The sequence below is a fragment of the Gossypium arboreum genome, chromosome 1 (genome assembly GCF_025698485.1).
Source record: "Gossypium arboreum isolate Shixiya-1 chromosome 1, ASM2569848v2, whole genome shotgun sequence".
Classification (NCBI taxonomy): Eukaryota; Viridiplantae; Streptophyta; class Magnoliopsida; order Malvales; family Malvaceae; genus Gossypium; species Gossypium arboreum.
The window spans coordinates 18,816,406-18,833,533 of NC_069070.1; the positions used below are offsets into that span (position 1 = coordinate 18,816,406).

Sequence of the window (17,128 nt, forward strand, 5' to 3'; positions counted from 1 at the left end):
TTTTTTTTGTTTTACTATTTGTTTAAAATGGATTTTTATTTCGCTCTGTTTATGCTTTTACTATTTGTTTGACATTTGAAATGACAGCTTGTGCATGGACATGATTTTTGTTATTGCTTATGGAAATAGAGATTGGAATCACGTCTTTTGCCATTATATAACATTATCACTTCACATTGGAGAGAGGGTGGATCGTGTGGTTTTGTTCATCTTTCTAAACGTTATACATTCCAATATTAATGAAAAACTTTCATTTTATGTTAAACTTCACCAATTAGCTAATACAAAGTTCCTCTATTCTCACCTATCATCACTTGCCATTTCAAATGATTCCATTGAAAATAATAGTCTTCGATAGTACTTATACTCGAGTCCAAGTAACATAAACAACTACATTGCATGCACACGGACTTAAGCCCTAACTTCTCTCATCGAATATGAGTATGTGTCCGACATAAAGGTTCTTGAAATAGGCATGGAAACCATAAACTCCATTTCATTCACCACCAAACAAGGAGAAGTGAAATTAAGAATGCAAAAAAGGAAATGAAGTAACATTGGCTATTAATTTCCTTCATAAATATCACTCAAATATCAAAAGGAAGACAAATTCAAGGTTAATAAAAGAATTCTCCTATCTTGTTCCCAACAGCATCACAATGACAACAGATCATCAAAACTTACTCAAACCTTAAAAAAAATATATTGGAAATTGCTTTTCATCAAAAGGAATGACCATTACCTACACATTATGGCACATTATATATCTTTTCCATCACTAGCTCCGTGTTTCGGCTTTCTCGTGCGTTGATCGTCGAATATCAAGCTCATCAACGATTTCCAAAGGAGTCACCGTCTCGTTCCTGATCCTCTTAATATTGGGGCCTAACAATCCTCTATGTCTAAACCCGTACAGCTTAAGCACCTGGTTATCGGCAAAGTTGAATGCCCTTTGCATGCTTCGCAAACATCTCTCGACAGGGTAATCTCCGTAACTCCCACAGGGCTTGCAACCAACGAAATGAGTCACAAACGGCCACCTCTCATCTCCCAAACCTGGATGATATTTCTCCATCATCTCCTCGTACCTATCAACCAAACCTGCCCAATAACCATGCAAATAATACTGATTCTCGAGAAACACTTTATCCATCCACATTTCCTTTTGCGAAAGCAACAAGTAAATCAAAGCTGACTGATCATCGGCTTCAAACGCCGGCCTTCCTTTCAAGTTAGCAGTCAAAACCTTCCCGGCTTCCTCACGAATAGAACCCTTAGGTCCCATTGGCGCCCACGCGTCAAGCAAATCAAACGACCACTGGCAGTTCCTAAACAGGAAACTCCCCGTATTCAAAGCAATCCACGACCTCTGCTCGAACATTAAATCGGGGTAACCATGAACAACCAAATTATACTTATCATACTTGGACAAAGGAATCTCAAACACCATATCTGTAAAAAAAGCATCACTATCCATCCACCAAATCCACTCAACTTCAGGATGAGACAACATTAATCTCCTAATTAATGGCAATTTCGCCCAATACCCAGCCAACTCCTTATCTAAATGAGCCATATTATAAACAATTTCAATCCCATGAAGCCTACAATAATCGATCTTATTCTTTATCGCTTTCAACAAATAATGATCTCCTATAGCATTATCACAAGGGTTTGGGGGCGACCCTGTAACAAGTAAGATCCGAGCTTTGCCATTAACAAAATTAGGGAATTCGGGGTTTTCTGAAAGCCAAACCTTACGTTGCTGGTCCCAATCCGAGATTTTGGGTCCGAGCGTGTAGGTAGTATTGGGATTGATCTCGGTTTCAGGAGGTTCGTCCGGATCGGTAGGGTCGGAGTCGGAGCGGATCTCAGCTAGGATCCGGCTCGTTTCTTCGATTAGGTTTTGGTTAACAGCATCGGCTTCGGAGCTTCCCAAATTGCCAACGCCGATTGTACCCCGTAGAACAAGTATGGTAACGAAGCCGCAGAGGATCGTGATTTTAATGTTGTTGAAGGTCTTGTGGATCTGCCTCCCACGCGGCATTCCTGCTAATACACGGGATCTTCCGCCACCAGCAGCAGCGTTGTTGGTCGTGGGTAAGCCGCCGCCACCGGTGGAAGATCTCTTTTGGGGAGTGAAACTGTCTTGACCCATAAAGGTTAGACCCTCAAAATAAGTAAAAACAGAGCAAGGAAAGAAATCCCAAGCGTCGTTTTTCTACAAACATAAATCGCTCGAACTGAATCTCTTTCTCTACAAACTAAGCTCTCATCAATGGCGTTTGCAGTGAAACCGGGATACTCCTATATCTTCGTTTGTTTTTGGATTTTTTGAGATTTTAAAGTGGAGCGAGAGAGAGACAGAGAGAGATGAGTGAGAATTTTAAACTAAAGAAATGAATTGAAGGAGACGAAGAGGGATGGAAAGTGGGAAAGATTGAGACAGCGAGATTGGAGAAAACATGTTTATGTCCTAACACTTGACTGTCTTTTCTCATTATATTCATAGATATCATTTACTTATTATTTTAAAAATCATTTATAATACATTATTTACTGATCATTACTTTTTACTAGCTTTAATTAAAATTCATAATTAGTTAACAATTATTTTTCATAATTCAACCTAAAAATCCAAAGTATTTAACAGGTTAAATCTAAAAATTAAATAAATTCATAAATAATATTTAATTTATTCTATTAATAAAATCATGAAAATTTTAAATTTATTAACATTAACAATTATATTTCATCAAATTAATTTTAAAAATTAAATTAAACACTAAAAATTAATATAATTAACTTTGGATACTAAAATATAAAACTATTATTAAATACATGTATCACATTAAAATATATATATAAATACCACGTTAAAGAAAACTTCAAATAGTGTATAATTTTTTATATTAATAATGTATTAATCCTTATAAAATTTTAAGCCTAATTAGAATTGGTAGTAACAATATATTCACGAAAATTAGTTAACAATAAATACGTTTATGAAGAAAAAATGATTTGCCACATGGTAGTAAGGAGAGAGAGCCCAGTTCTATAAAATTGGAAGTGCAATTTCATGTGACAAATTTTAATATATTGGAAAATAATATTTCTATTCACTATTTTTAATATATTTTATATTGATAGTAATCTTTTAAAAATAATATTGTAAAGACATATTCAATTATAATTTAATTAGTTTACCCAAAAAAGAAAAAAAAAGGGGTCCATTTAATGTGATTTAGATTAACCAAATCCAAAAGAATTTACTGTTACTGAAGTTAGGTGCGAAAAATGAAGCAGCGGGGCGGTGTCGGCGGGCGCCTCCATCTCCATGGACTAAATTTGCGCAACACAGCTAGCTCCAACGCGTTGATTTCCCGGATCCAACTTGTCCCACAACGCAAAACCAAAAAATGACGCAAGTAAAAGAGCGTGGACTGCACGTACATGGACAGGTCTCACTTGGAGGAATAAATAAATCTAATGGTGTTTGTTATTTTTTAAATAAATTATATCAAGGTAAATACGATCGAAATAATTAAATATGCACTTTTTTTTTTGGATAAAAAATATTTATTACTTTTGTGTGATTTATTAGATGGGACAAGGAGGAGCCCATCTCAAATGCCGGCCTTCGAACCCAGTGTCACGTGCCATGTGTCATCTGCAAAACAGATAAGGTTCATGTTGCTGCACTTCACCCAAAATTACAATCCGACAGAGAAGTGGATCGCAAGTTGCTCAGGGGATCAACACATCTCTTTCGTTCTCCATAAAGCTCCTAGAAGTCATAATAGAGGAGCATCTTACATTTGTCAATTAAAGGAAATAAAATAGGATTAGAGAAAGAATTATTGGACATAAAATGAATAATAAGAGTAGCATCGTCTTCAGTGTCCAAATGTCTAAGATCCAATCTCCTAGCAAGTGTAAGGCGGTCTCTAACTGCCCAAAGTTCAGTTTCAATGTTGGTCGCAAACGGAAAATGACAGTGAGAACTAATAATCCAAGGACCATTGTGGTCTCTAATTATTGTCTCAGCTCCCCCAATTCCTAGATTTCCTATGGATGAGCTATCTGCTGGTGGTTTCCAAGAGATAGCGACACAAATGGGAAGTGGGATTTTCTTCGTGGCTCCAGGAACTGCAAAGAACTCAGCAGCCCCATTGATGGCACATAAGGCTATATCTTTTTGAATTGTACCCGGATTCAACACAGAGTCATTCCTATGGAGCCATATTTCCCACAAGCCAAAAGCAAAAATTAACTTAGTAGGAAGTTTAGGTTTATGAGCCCAGAGCTTCGAAGCTAATTCTGGCTTTGCTGCAATGGAACAGAATATGCTCAACTTCTTTATCCGTATCGCAGCCTAAGCTACAAGCCTTCTCTCCCGCACAACCTCTCTCTGAAAGCAGTATATTTGTGGGCAGAATCTGAAGCCCACACTTCCAAAAGAAGGTTTTAAGTTTAGGTGGAAGGTTAGCTCACCAACTAGTGTTCCACAACCCCTCGTCTTCATCATTCTACTTTTCCAGGTTACCACTAGTGAGTTTATAGGCACTTGCCAAGGTAAACTCTCTTGAAGTGGAGGGGCCCAACATAATTTATGCAAAAAATTCTTCCCCATGTCGTAAGGGAGTGCTGTGCAAAATGCTAATAATATCAGTAGGTAAGTTGATGGATAAGCAGTTTTCACAACATTGTTACAAAGATTTAAAACTTAGACTAATGCTAACACCCTTTACCCAATTCAGTTGTTGGGTTTGAATTAAAGGATGCTATCACAGTCATTAAAACAATCACATACACAAAACAATTACATTACAATTTACTACAGTTCGTATATAGTTACAGTTCACACTATGTGAGTTTTTTTAGATGAATAACTTAAAAATACAAAAAAATTATAAAAATTACTCTAATATTAAATTATTTAGAAAAATGACATTCTTTCTACTCTAACAATGAGTGCCTCCATTTCCAACTGAGGCAACACCCAAAAAGTAACTCAATTATTGTTTTATGATTACAAAAATGATAAGATGAAAAAAAAAATTTGTACCATCACTTCTCAAGGCGCCACCGGTATAATTTTTTATATTTTTACACATATTTTCACAGTTAAATTAAAAATGTATTTTTTATTATTTTTGGTGCTGCCTCCAAATTGGATTAAAAAATTATTTTTTAATATCGCCTTCTTCTATGGAGTGATCAAAATCTGTAAAAAAAAAAAATCTCCTTAATGACTACATGAGATGTGGCAGAACCAGTATTATTTTTAAAATTTTTTGGTGTCGCCATTTCACATGGTTTGTCCAAATTTTGAACTTTTTGGTCCCATCACTTCATGTGGTGTCACCAAAAATAGTAAAAAAAAATTCTTTTGATCCTTACTAAAGATGTGGCTACATCACGTAAATTTTTTTTTAGGTGTCACCTGTAAAAGTGGCAGCACCAAAATCAATATATTATATAAACCCCCATCCTAGGCATGATTTATATGTGTTTATTGCTAATTGTTAAAGAGATAAGAAAAAAATACGATATTTTTTTTAGTTGGAGTGTGCAGCATAAAAATTGTATAAAAAATGAATAACTAAATTATTGTTTATGTTCATTTTGATGGAGTCATTTTAGAAAGAGCGGTTGGTTGTGTATTTAAATCTTTTCAGAAGGTTAGAATGAGATTCGATAAAAATGTTAGGGGTGCAAAAAATGAAAAAAAAGGATTGGTACTACAATAGCTTGACATTGTGGGAGGAAAATGTCTAGACTATTGTACAAATTTAAGCTTTTTTACCCAAATATTATAAAATAAAATAAAAAATTTGAAAATGGTATCCCACCCCAATTAATTACGGGAATGGGTTGTTTGGGGGTGGAGGGTGGTGCAGAGACAGCACCACTATTTTTTCTAATAGTGATAGAAATTAGTTAACCAAAAAAATAATATTATATTGATACAGGGTAACTAGTAGGTGAAACTAAAATAACTATTATAGCCCAACACAACTTGAACCCAACACAACCCGAGAACTGGTGGTGGCTACCTGACGGGCGACATCAAAAGTGCCTACCTGACAGGCAATAACAAAGCCTCTGCCCTTACGTATTGGAAGCAACTTTGTTCTCCTTCTTCAAAAGCGAAATAAAAATATAAAAAAAAATTCAATATAACTCACTTCTTTCTTTAGTTAAACTTTTCTCCTCTGCCCCTGCGTATTGGAAGCAACTTTGTTCTCTGGAAGCATTTGAGGGAGATCAAAGATCAAATCCCACATACAAAAGTTTCAAATCAAATGGGGCCGAGGATCGTCTACAAGGTAGTGTTCCTCTCCTTCTCCTGCGCCTGCTTCAAGCTTCTTCATCTCTTCCTTCACCCTATCTTCTTCTTCACTTCTTGATTCTATGTTATTCATTTTTGTCTCCTTTTTTTTAAATCTAATATGTTTTATTTTTCTTTAATTTGTTGTACTTTTTTTTATATGATTGAAGTTTTTACAAAACTGATCTCATCATTGATGATTGAGATTTTAGATTTGATTTATTATAGCTTTTCAATTATATTAAATTAATTAAAGAAAAAAGTGAGTTATATTGAATTTTTTTATATTTCTATTTCGCTTATGAAGAAGGAGAAAAAAGCTCCTTCTAATACGCAGGGGCAGAGGCTTTGGTGCAGTCTGTTAGGTAGGCACCACCAGTTCTCAGTTTATGTTGGGTTATACGGGTTATTTTGGTGCAGCCTACTAGCTACCCTCCATCAATATAATAATAATAAATTATTTTCGTTAAGTAATTTCTATCACTATCAGAAAAAATGGGTGGTTTCGCCTCTATACCACCCTCCACCCCCAAAAAACCTATTCCCGTAATTAATCGAGGTGGGATACCATTTTTGAATTTTTATTTTATTTTATAATATTTGTGTAAACAAACCACAAATTTTCAATTTCCTTCGATTAGTTAAAATTTCAATAGATGGAACTTGTAGACAAAGAAAACTTAGGCACAATGGTGGGAATTTATTACTTGAATGGGGACAACAACACTAAACCAATTCCATTGTTTGTCGAGTTAGTCAACCCTGAGCTAGTTGAAAATACCGTTCCATTAAGTCAACAACACGAGTTTGACTTTGATCTCAATGTCAGATGGACAGAACAATCGTGTTATGGAAGGTCATCAACAAGGGTTGAAAATACATAGCATGGGTCGACAACATATAATAACTCAATTTTGACCGGTCGTTTAGAGATACATCTCGAGGTGAGGGCCACCGATGCAAACGATGAAGAAGGGTCCCGATAATGATGTTCATTCTCACTATGATGGTGAAGAATATAGTCACCCCAATCAAGATGAAGTCCCAGATAATATCGACGATAAATGTAATGAACCGAAAGTTACGATATCAAAAATCGAGTCTTGAGTACTGTTTTCGTGAAATTAATTCATGAATATTTATTAGAAATATTTATGAATTATAGTTGAGTGGTTGATTAATGTTTGATTAAGTTAAGTAGCTTGAATTTAGAATAAGAACTAAATTGCATAAAGTATAAAAGTTTAATTATAGATTAAAGATTAGTAAAGGGACTAATCTAGCAATTAGACCCTAAGTGACATGTGTGTGTTAAGATTGTATAACATGTGTAATAGTTGGTAAAAATATTAAATGTGTTAAAGTAGTTTTTCTTATAGATTAAGTTATTTTATTAGAATAATATTATATTATTAATATTATTATATTGAATATAGATTTATGAATAAAGGAAATGAAAAAAAAAAAAGAAAGATAGAAAGAGTTACAGAGAGTAAACGTGAGAAAGAAAGAAAGAAAAAGAAAAGGGAAAATTTAAGGATTAAGGCCCTAAAGCTTGATTGGTAAGTTGTTTTAGCTTATTTTCTTGTGATTTTTATGTTTATGGATGCCTAATTCAAAGTTTTGCATGTATGAGGTTAAAATGAAGAAAAAAAATAGAGAATTTTTATATATTGATTTAGTTGAATAAATTGAGGTTTTATGGGTTAAATTGATAGAAATTGAAGTTAGAAGTGATTTGTTAAAGGAATTTTTAAGTTAGGTTTAACTAGGGACTAAGTTGTATAGAGCTCAAAATTATGTTTTATGATGATTTTTTTATGAGCTTGAAATTGTTAATGAGTTGATTAAATGAAAATATGATGATTTAGTTTAAAAAAAGGATTAGTAATGGGAAAAGGACGAAATTGGAATTTTTGTAAAAGTTTAATAGAAAGTGAAAATGTGTTTTATGAATTAGTATATTAATGATTTTTAATTGTATGATTGTCCGTAGCTAACGTAGCACCGGATACGTCATCCAAGAAGGGAAAAGAGAAAGTGAACGAAGATATCGATTAAATTCAATAAATAGTGTTTTGTATTTCTATAAATCGAGCTTAATCGTTATTGCTATATTTGATATTTATATTGTATGAAAATGTGAATGAGGTAAGTATTCTTAACATATTGAAATGAATGTGATTTTGAATACCCTATTAACAGTGTCGGGCTAGTCAGATATAGTTGACATGTCATAGGAATTGGAAGTATTGAGATATTCCGACATTGATTCGATGAGACACTATGTGTCGACTATTGTTAAAGTTCCGGATTTGTTCCGATGAAGTACTTTGTGTACTATAATGTTAAAGTTCCGGATTTGTTCCGATGAAGCACTATGTGCTTATCCCGAAGTGTGGGTTGGATCTATGTATCTGTTAGTGTCCGAGTTATGTTAATAAGGGTAAATAAAGTAAATATTATTAAAGTACTGATTGATTGACTGTTATTGAAATGATGATTGATATTGAATAATAACAATAATGTGTTTGAATTACCATATTTTAAAGTTGATTAAGTTATTGTTTATAGAAATACCACTGAGAGTATTCTCAACGTACGGTTTGTTTCCATGCCCAGGCTAGGTACGAAAGTATAAGGAATCAGCATACAAGCCGATCCTCGAACTCAAATTGGTGAAGTTTCTATCTTTTTGGAAAATGGCATTGTACCCAGGATGTCTTTTGGTCATTTTGAAAGTACCTAAGTTGTTAAGTGATATTTTGGTATGTTTTGTAAATGTTACCAAAACCTTAAGTATGGTATGTTTTTGATATTTTAGTGAAGAGTAATAAGAGGAAGTGATGGTAAATCTTGTAGAGAGAAGAAATGAAGATGTTATAAACTTAGTTATCAACATTTTATACTAAAACAGATTTGGACAGTAGCAGTAGTCCAACTTTGAAAATACACCAAAAATAGTAGAAAGTGAATTAGATGATGAATAAAATATTTAATTGAAGCTTAATGAATCTATTTTTATATGAAGAAACAAAATAGGTAAAAGAGTTCTATTTTATGAGATATTTACGTTTTGGTGAAAAAGGGTTAGAGCAATTTTTGGATTCCCTATTCTGACTTTAGAAATTCACCATAAATTGTGTATAAATAATTAGGACTCAAACTTTATATGTATGGATTCCTTATTAAGTCTATTTTTAATTGAAATAAACGACATAGTCATTGGATTTCTTTACAGAGAGAAAATTGATTCGTAGTGTACAGGGGTTAGAGTAGCTGAACCCTGAAATAGGGGAGACTTTTACTAATAAACTGTACTAATTGGCGTGACCAAAAATTCTAGAAAAAAAATATTAAGTAGGTATATGAGTCTAGTTTTAGGAAAATTATTTAAATACTAAAATAAATTTTGTAATGTCTCATGCTCGACTCCAGCGACGGTCTCTGGTAAGGGAGAGTTAAAATTTGATTGGTATCAGAGCTAATTAGGTTTAGTCTGTTCTAGAACTAAATCGAATGTGAATATGAATCTAGAGGTACATGCCATTACTGAGTCAAATTTGAGTTGGGATTGGATGCTGATATGTTTATTGAATATTTCTGTTTTATAACATTAAGAATGTCTGATACCAGCATTGAGATTACTGATCAAGAGATGTATAATGAAGATGATGAACCGTATAATGTGAATGAATCGGAGTCTGCAACTCCAAGTGTGAATTCGGTAGGAAATCAACCGAATGTTGGAAGGGATAATACTGAAATCTTCAGAATGATCGTCGATGCCCTTCAAAGAGCGGTAGGAACTATGCCTGCTACATCCTCTACCCCTACTACTCGAAGAGCTCCAATTAAAGAATTGAGAAAATATGAAGCTACAAAATTTTTGGATGCAAAGGGAATTGATTTCACTACTGCTGAAAACTGGTTAGAGACTACAAAGAGAGTTTTGAAGCAACTTGAATGTATACTACAAGAAAGCTTAGTGTGTGTTGTCTCATTACTGCAAAAGGAAGCTTTCGTATGGTGGGAATCAGTGATTCAAAATGTACTTGAGGAACAGATAAGTTGGGACTTCTCTCAAAAAAGAGTTTCAAAAGAAGTATTTGGGAGAAATGTACATAGAGGACAAAAGATAAGAGTTCTTAACACTGAAACAAGTTGAGATGCTCATAGTGGATTATGAATGAGAATTTCTAAGATTGAGTAGATATGCCACCGAGTTTGTACCGACTGAAGCCGACCGATGTAAAAGATTTCTAAGAGGATTACGTGATGAATTTAGACTACAGTTGATGCCTCTTAGAATCACTGAGTTTGCGGATTTAATGGAAAGAGCTAAGATGATTGAACAAATTCTCGAAAGAGATAAAAAGTCTGAAGTTGCTCGTTCGACTGAAAAATGTCCCAGAATGGTTAGCTCAAGTCCGCAGCTTAAGCGGTCAAATGAATCACAAGGTAATTGGAGATTTTGTTCTCTACCGGAAAAAGGTGATCGAGGTCAGAAAAGACAGACTACTGTGTCTACTGGCAGTATCCTAAGTCCAGTTCTGAATACTGAAATTCCAATATGTGAGCATTGTAGAAACCGGCACAAAGAGGAGTGTAGAAAGTTGACTGGAGGTTGTTTTCGTTGTGGAGCTACCGATCACTTTATTAAAGATTGCTCAAAAATTTTTGGAACAATACCGATAGTAGTGCAAAGATCTGAATCTGCTTCCAAAGGCCGGGGATTAGGCCGAAGTAGTTCGCTTGCTAGAGGTGGTGCTAGAAGAACTAGTGAGAGTGCTACACAATAATCTAAAGCTAGAGCTCCAATTCGAGCGTATGGTGTGAGGACTCGAGAAAAGAAAGATGCTCACGATGTGGTAACAAGTATATTCTTATTGAATTCAGCACCTATTTATGCTTTAATAGACCCTGGGTCATCACATTCATATGTTAATACGAAAGTAGTTGAGACAGAAAAATTAGAGTCTGAGCTGTCTAAAGTTATGATAGAAGTGTCTAGTCCACTGGGACAAACTACTTTAGTGAACCATATATTTTGAAGATGTTCGTGAATGATTCAAGATAAAATATTCCTTGTTGATCTGTTGATTATGCCATTTGGCGACTTTGATGTTATTTTGGGAATGGACTAGTTATCAGAACATGAAGTGATTTTAGACTGTTATAAGAAGAAGTTTACTATTCAGAATGAAAGTGAAGATAGGATTGAAATAAATGGTATTCAAACTAGTGGATCAATTCATATTGTTTCGGCCATTGAAGCTAGCAAGTTTCTTCATCGAGGTTGTAATGCTTTCTTAGTATATGTGATTAATTCGGATTCAATTGAAAGTCAGTGTAGTAAGATTCGGTGTAACACCCCAAACCCGAGACCATCGCCGGTGTCGGACACGAGGGGTTAACGAGACAAATCCTCTTAAAGTACCGACCAATTTGGCATTTCTGGACAGGCTGGAAAACTGCGTCACCGTCGGCTTAAAAATAATATCTCGAGTTTCAAAACTCGGAAACTGGTTTCGTAAATTTTCCCTGAATTTATACTCATATACCCGTCCATGGATTTATTTTTAGAATTTTTGGTTGGGCCAATTGGTACAGTTTATTAGTTAAAGTCACCCATGTTACAGGGATCGACTGCTCTGACCTTCGCGCGTTACAACTTGAATATATCTCTGTACAGGGCTTTAATACTGGTGCCGTTTGTTTCTAATGAAACTAGACTCAAAATGGAATCTGTACATATAAGGAATGACTCCTAATTATTTCTGGATAATTTATGGTAAATTTTCAAAGTCGCGACAGGGGACCCAGAAACCGTTCTGGCCCTGTCTCACGAGAACTTTAATATTTCTCAGTATACTGCTCATATGGTCGTTTCGTTTCGTCCATATAAAAATAGATTCATCAAGGTTCAGTTCCATAATTTACTCACTATTTAATTCTACTTCTACTATTTTAGTGATTTTCAATCTCATCTCACTGCTGCTGTCCGCAACAGTTACTGCGGTAGACTATGCCAATTTCATGAATTTTCCTTGGCCTTAATCATCCATCATACATGACACAAATTATGGCCACCTTATCAAAATTTGAGTTTCTAAGACTCGTGGCTATAGGTTCTAGCATCCCACTCGACGACCACATAGGCCATTTTCACATGGCTTAAAGTTTACAACCCACAATTCGACAAAATATAATAGCCTATACATGCCAAATGTTCTTCAACAACAAAAACAATACCACAAGATTTCAGCCGGTGTGATGACTTCAACGACGATTCCGAGCACGCAACAATACGAGTCCAAGAGACCTAAAATGGGTGACAAGAAAACACCGAGTGAGTTTACAACTCAGAAGTCATAAGCATTCATCAATCCACCGATAAAGTTACTACTACATGTACAACAAATGAGGCTAGGTACTCGTCCATATCGAATCTATACCATAATACCTCGGACCTTTCGGTCCAATCTCGCACCAATTCATACATCCACATTTCATATTCTACACAACAAGATAATCAAGCATTTTACACATTAACTCATTTTCCAGCACAACCATACAATTTCAATCATCACATAGATTTAAGGCTTACCAAATTCAACCCCAAGCATGAACGTATTCTCTATTCGTCATGAGCTCGAGGTACTTACCCGATCCGCTGTCCATACTCAATTCAATGGAGACACACCCTCCATATATACAGAGTACGCACACACAGTGCTTACCACTCGATTTCGCACACTTAGTGCCACGTAATTTAAGCTCGCACACACAGTGCCATACCCTCCGAACTCGCACACCCAGTGCCGTATTTTTCCAGCTTGCACACTTAGTGCCAAATATTTCCAGCATGCACACTTAGTGCCATATATTTCCAGCACGCACACTTAGTTCCAATCTCGTCACCATACACACGTATTGCCCGCACACATAGTGCCGAAAGCAAACTTTCTACACATTCCACTATTTCTTTTACATTCAACAATTATCCTCATTCCATACACATACAATTTCATTTATACATATATATAGCATTCCATTAAACACAATTGCATAGATTTTCCAATCATTTAAGCAATATCAAACATATGTGCTTAATGACTTACCTCGTGTTGGGTAAAATAGTTCCAAGTCGGCTACTCGATGACCTTCGTCTTTCCCTTGCTTGATTCTCCTTCTTTAACTCCTTGAGCTTAATCAATAAATCACTAGTTTAACCATCTTGCTAAACATTCATAATTCAACTACACATGCATATGTATGCTTGTATATTCGCAACCATTCTTACTAATCGCCCATTTGGTCGATTATACACCTAACCGAATATGCACCAAAACTTGATTCAACATTACCTACATACTCACTTTAATGGCGAATATATATATATATATATGTACAATGTCAACTAACATCTTTTAATCACCTAATTTCATCTCATGAACATTTAATCAAATTTTCCCAATCTAGCATATATTTTCACATCCATTTGTAACATCATGTACAAACACATATACACATATATCAAAACACAAATTTTTACCTATCATGCAACAAGCATAAATCGCACTTATGAGCATGCCATGGCCGAATACATCCCACACCATCCCCCTTTCAATTTTTGGTCATGGTTAAACAAAGAAAACTCCATGTCTTACTCAAGAATGCTAAAAGAAATTTCAAGAGTAGTCAATCCATCATTACATGTATCATCAACAAGCTTCACATTTAGCATGCAATGGCTTTAACACAATATCAACCTTGGCCAAATACCATTTCCATGGCATAACAAGGATTTGAACCATGGGCTAACATGAACATCAAGTTAGCAACTAAAACATGCATGAATCTCATGACACAACCTCAAACATACCTTAATCTTGACACAAGTATGACCAAATCTCCTTCTAGTTCTCTTCTAAACCAAGCATGAAGCAAAAATCCTTCCTTTTTCCCTTAGTATTTTCAGCCAAGATTTGAGAATGGATGAACAAATTTTTTCCTTTCTTTTTCCTCTACTCACGGCAACAAAAGGGGGGGCATCCATGCTCATTTTTTTTCATTTCTTTATTTTTTTCTACATAATCCACTAACTAAACATGTTGGAAACATGTTCCCTTGCCCATATTCTTGTCATGGCGGCCACTCTTCCCTTTTTTGGGCAAATTGACATGCAAAACCACTCTTTTGCATGCATGTACTATTAGACCATTGTAAGATTAGCCTATCACCTTTCAACAATGTTTCATACAAGTCCATTTTAATAAATTCACATAGAAATGATCAAATTAATGCATGAAACTTTCACACATGCATTTACTAACATCATAAACATAGAATATAACTTTTAATTACTTATAAGACTCGGTTTAGTGGTCCCAAAACCACTTTCCGACTAGGGTCAAATTAGGGATGTCACAACTCTCCCCACTTACGAAATTTTCGTCCCGAAAATCTTACCTAGTAAATAGGTTTGGGTATCGCTCTTTCATAGAGTCCTCGAGTTCCCAAGTGGCTTCTTCTATTCCGTGTTTATGCCACAACACCTTCACTAATGGGATTTTCTTATTGCGCAACTCTTTTACTTCACGCATCGAATGAGAACCAGTTCCTCTTCATAGCTCAAATTAGGTGAATCTCAATCTCGAGACGGAGCGATTACGTCGCGATGGATCGACCTATATCGTCAAGCATCGAGACATGGAAAACGTTGTGGATCCTTTCAAGCTCGGGGTAAAATTAATCGATGCGCTCTTGGTCCAACTCGTTCGGATACTTCATACGGACCGATGAACCTCGGACTCAATTTTCCCTTACGGCCAAATCTAAGCACCTTCTTCCAAGGTGAAACTTTGAGAAAGACCTTGTCTCCAACACGATATTCAATATCTTTTCTTTTCAAATCCGCATCGACTTTTGGCGATCCGAAGCGACTTTCAAACTTTCACGAATTACTTGAACTCTTTACTCGGCATCCTTAACCAAATCAACCTCAAGAATTTACCTTCACTAAGTTCACCGAATAATGGGGTACGGCATTTACGATCGTATAAAGCCTCGTAAGGCGCCATCTGAATACTTGATTGAAAGCTATTGTTGTAAGCGAATTCAATCAAAGGCGATACTGCTTCCCATGAACCACTAAACTCAAGGATACAACATCTCAACATATCCTCGAGTATTTGAATTATCCGCTTCGGATTGACCATCGGTTTGGGGTGAAAGCGGTCTTTGAAATGCAACTTGGTACCCAAAGCTTCTTGCAACTTCTTCCAAAATCGCGAGGTAAATCTCGGATCTCTATCCGACACGATGGAAATAGGCACCTCGTGTAATCTCACAACCGAGAAACGTACAATTGGCTAGTTTGTCCATTGAAAATCCTTACGTCACGGGATAAAGTGAGCCGACTTAGTCGATCTATCGACAACGACCCAAATCGCATCCTTCTTACTCAACGACAATGGCGGTCGGATACAAAGTCCATTGTGACTCGATCCCATTTCCACTCGGGTATCGTGATCGGTGAAGTAATCTCAAGGCACTTGATGTTCCGCTTTCACTTGTTGACATATTAAACATCTCAAACAAAATCGAGATGTCTCGTTTCATACCATGCCACCAAAACCGACGTTTCAAATCGTTGTACATCTTCGTACTCCGGGTGGATTGCCATTCGGCTACAATGGGCTTCGTTCAAAATTATTGGAATAAGTTCAATTCTTTGGAACACACACGACTTCGAACCTCAAACAATCGTCATCATCGATTTGAAATTCCGAGTCCTTGTTCGAACACACTCATCCCGCTTTTGCAACCAACTCATCGTCGACTTTCTGAGCTTCACGAATTTGACGTATCAATAATGGTTTGGCTTTCAATTCAGCTACTAACACATTGTCGGGTAGGATAGACAAGTGTACATTCATCGCTCGCAAAGCAAACAGTGATTTTCGGCTTAAGGCATCCGCAACCACATTATCCCTTCCCGGGTGATAATCAATGACGAGCTCATAATCTTTTAACAACTCGAGCCATCGCCTTTGTCGCAGATTTAAGTCTCTTTGGGTCATCAAATATTTGAGACTTTTGTGATCCGAATACATGGCACTTCTCACCAAATAAGTAATGTCGCCATATCTTTAAAGCGAATACGATGGCGACCAATTCGAGATCATGGGTCGGATAATTTTTCTCATGTGGCTTTAATTGCCTCGACGCAAAGGCCACAACTCGCCCTTCTTGCATCAATACGCAACCCAACCCAAGTAGGGATGCGTCACTATAAATGACAAACTCTTTGCCCGATTCGGGTTGCACTAGAATTGGGGCTTCATCAAATAAGCTTTCAGTTGATCGAAACTTTTCGACATTTCTCCGTCCATTCGAACTTAACATCCTTTTGGAGTAAGCCGTCATTGGCGTGGCTATCGTCGAGAAACCTTTACAAATCGTCGGTAATAACCGCAAGCCCCAAAAAGCTCATAACTTCGGTAACATTCCTTGGTGGTTTCCAATCGACTATGGCGAAATTTTGTTCGGGTCCACCGACACCGTCGCGGACACCACGTGCCCCAAAAAGCTAACCTCTTTCAACCAAAATTCACATTTATTGAACTTTGCGTATAATCGCTTATCTCGTAAGATTTGCAACACTAGCCTCGGTGTTCAAGATGTTCGTTTCATCTCTCGAATAGACCAAAATGTCATCGATAAATACAACTACGAACCGATCCAAGTATGGCGGAAAATTCTATTCATTAAATCCATAAACACCGC

At 36.1% G+C, this 17,128-nt stretch overlaps 1 protein-coding gene across 1 annotated transcript; it reads right to left on the minus strand.

The window, feature by feature from the left end:
• Positions 1-461: 461 nt before the first annotated feature.
• LOC108483716 (probable xyloglucan 6-xylosyltransferase 5) lies at positions 462-2,517 on the minus strand. Its single transcript, XM_017787274.2, has one exon. The coding sequence runs from the start codon at positions 2,156-2,158 to the stop codon at positions 779-781; it is 1,380 nt and encodes a 459-aa protein (XP_017642763.2). The 5' UTR covers positions 2,159-2,517; the 3' UTR covers positions 462-778.
• Positions 2,518-17,128: the final 14,611 nt, after the last annotated feature.

Bases quoted from the DNA above. Each gene is read 5' to 3' on its own strand.
- LOC108483716 (XM_017787274.2), bottom strand. From the start codon at position 2,158: ATGGGTCAAGACAGTTTCACTCCCCAAAAGAGATCTTCCACCGGTGGC.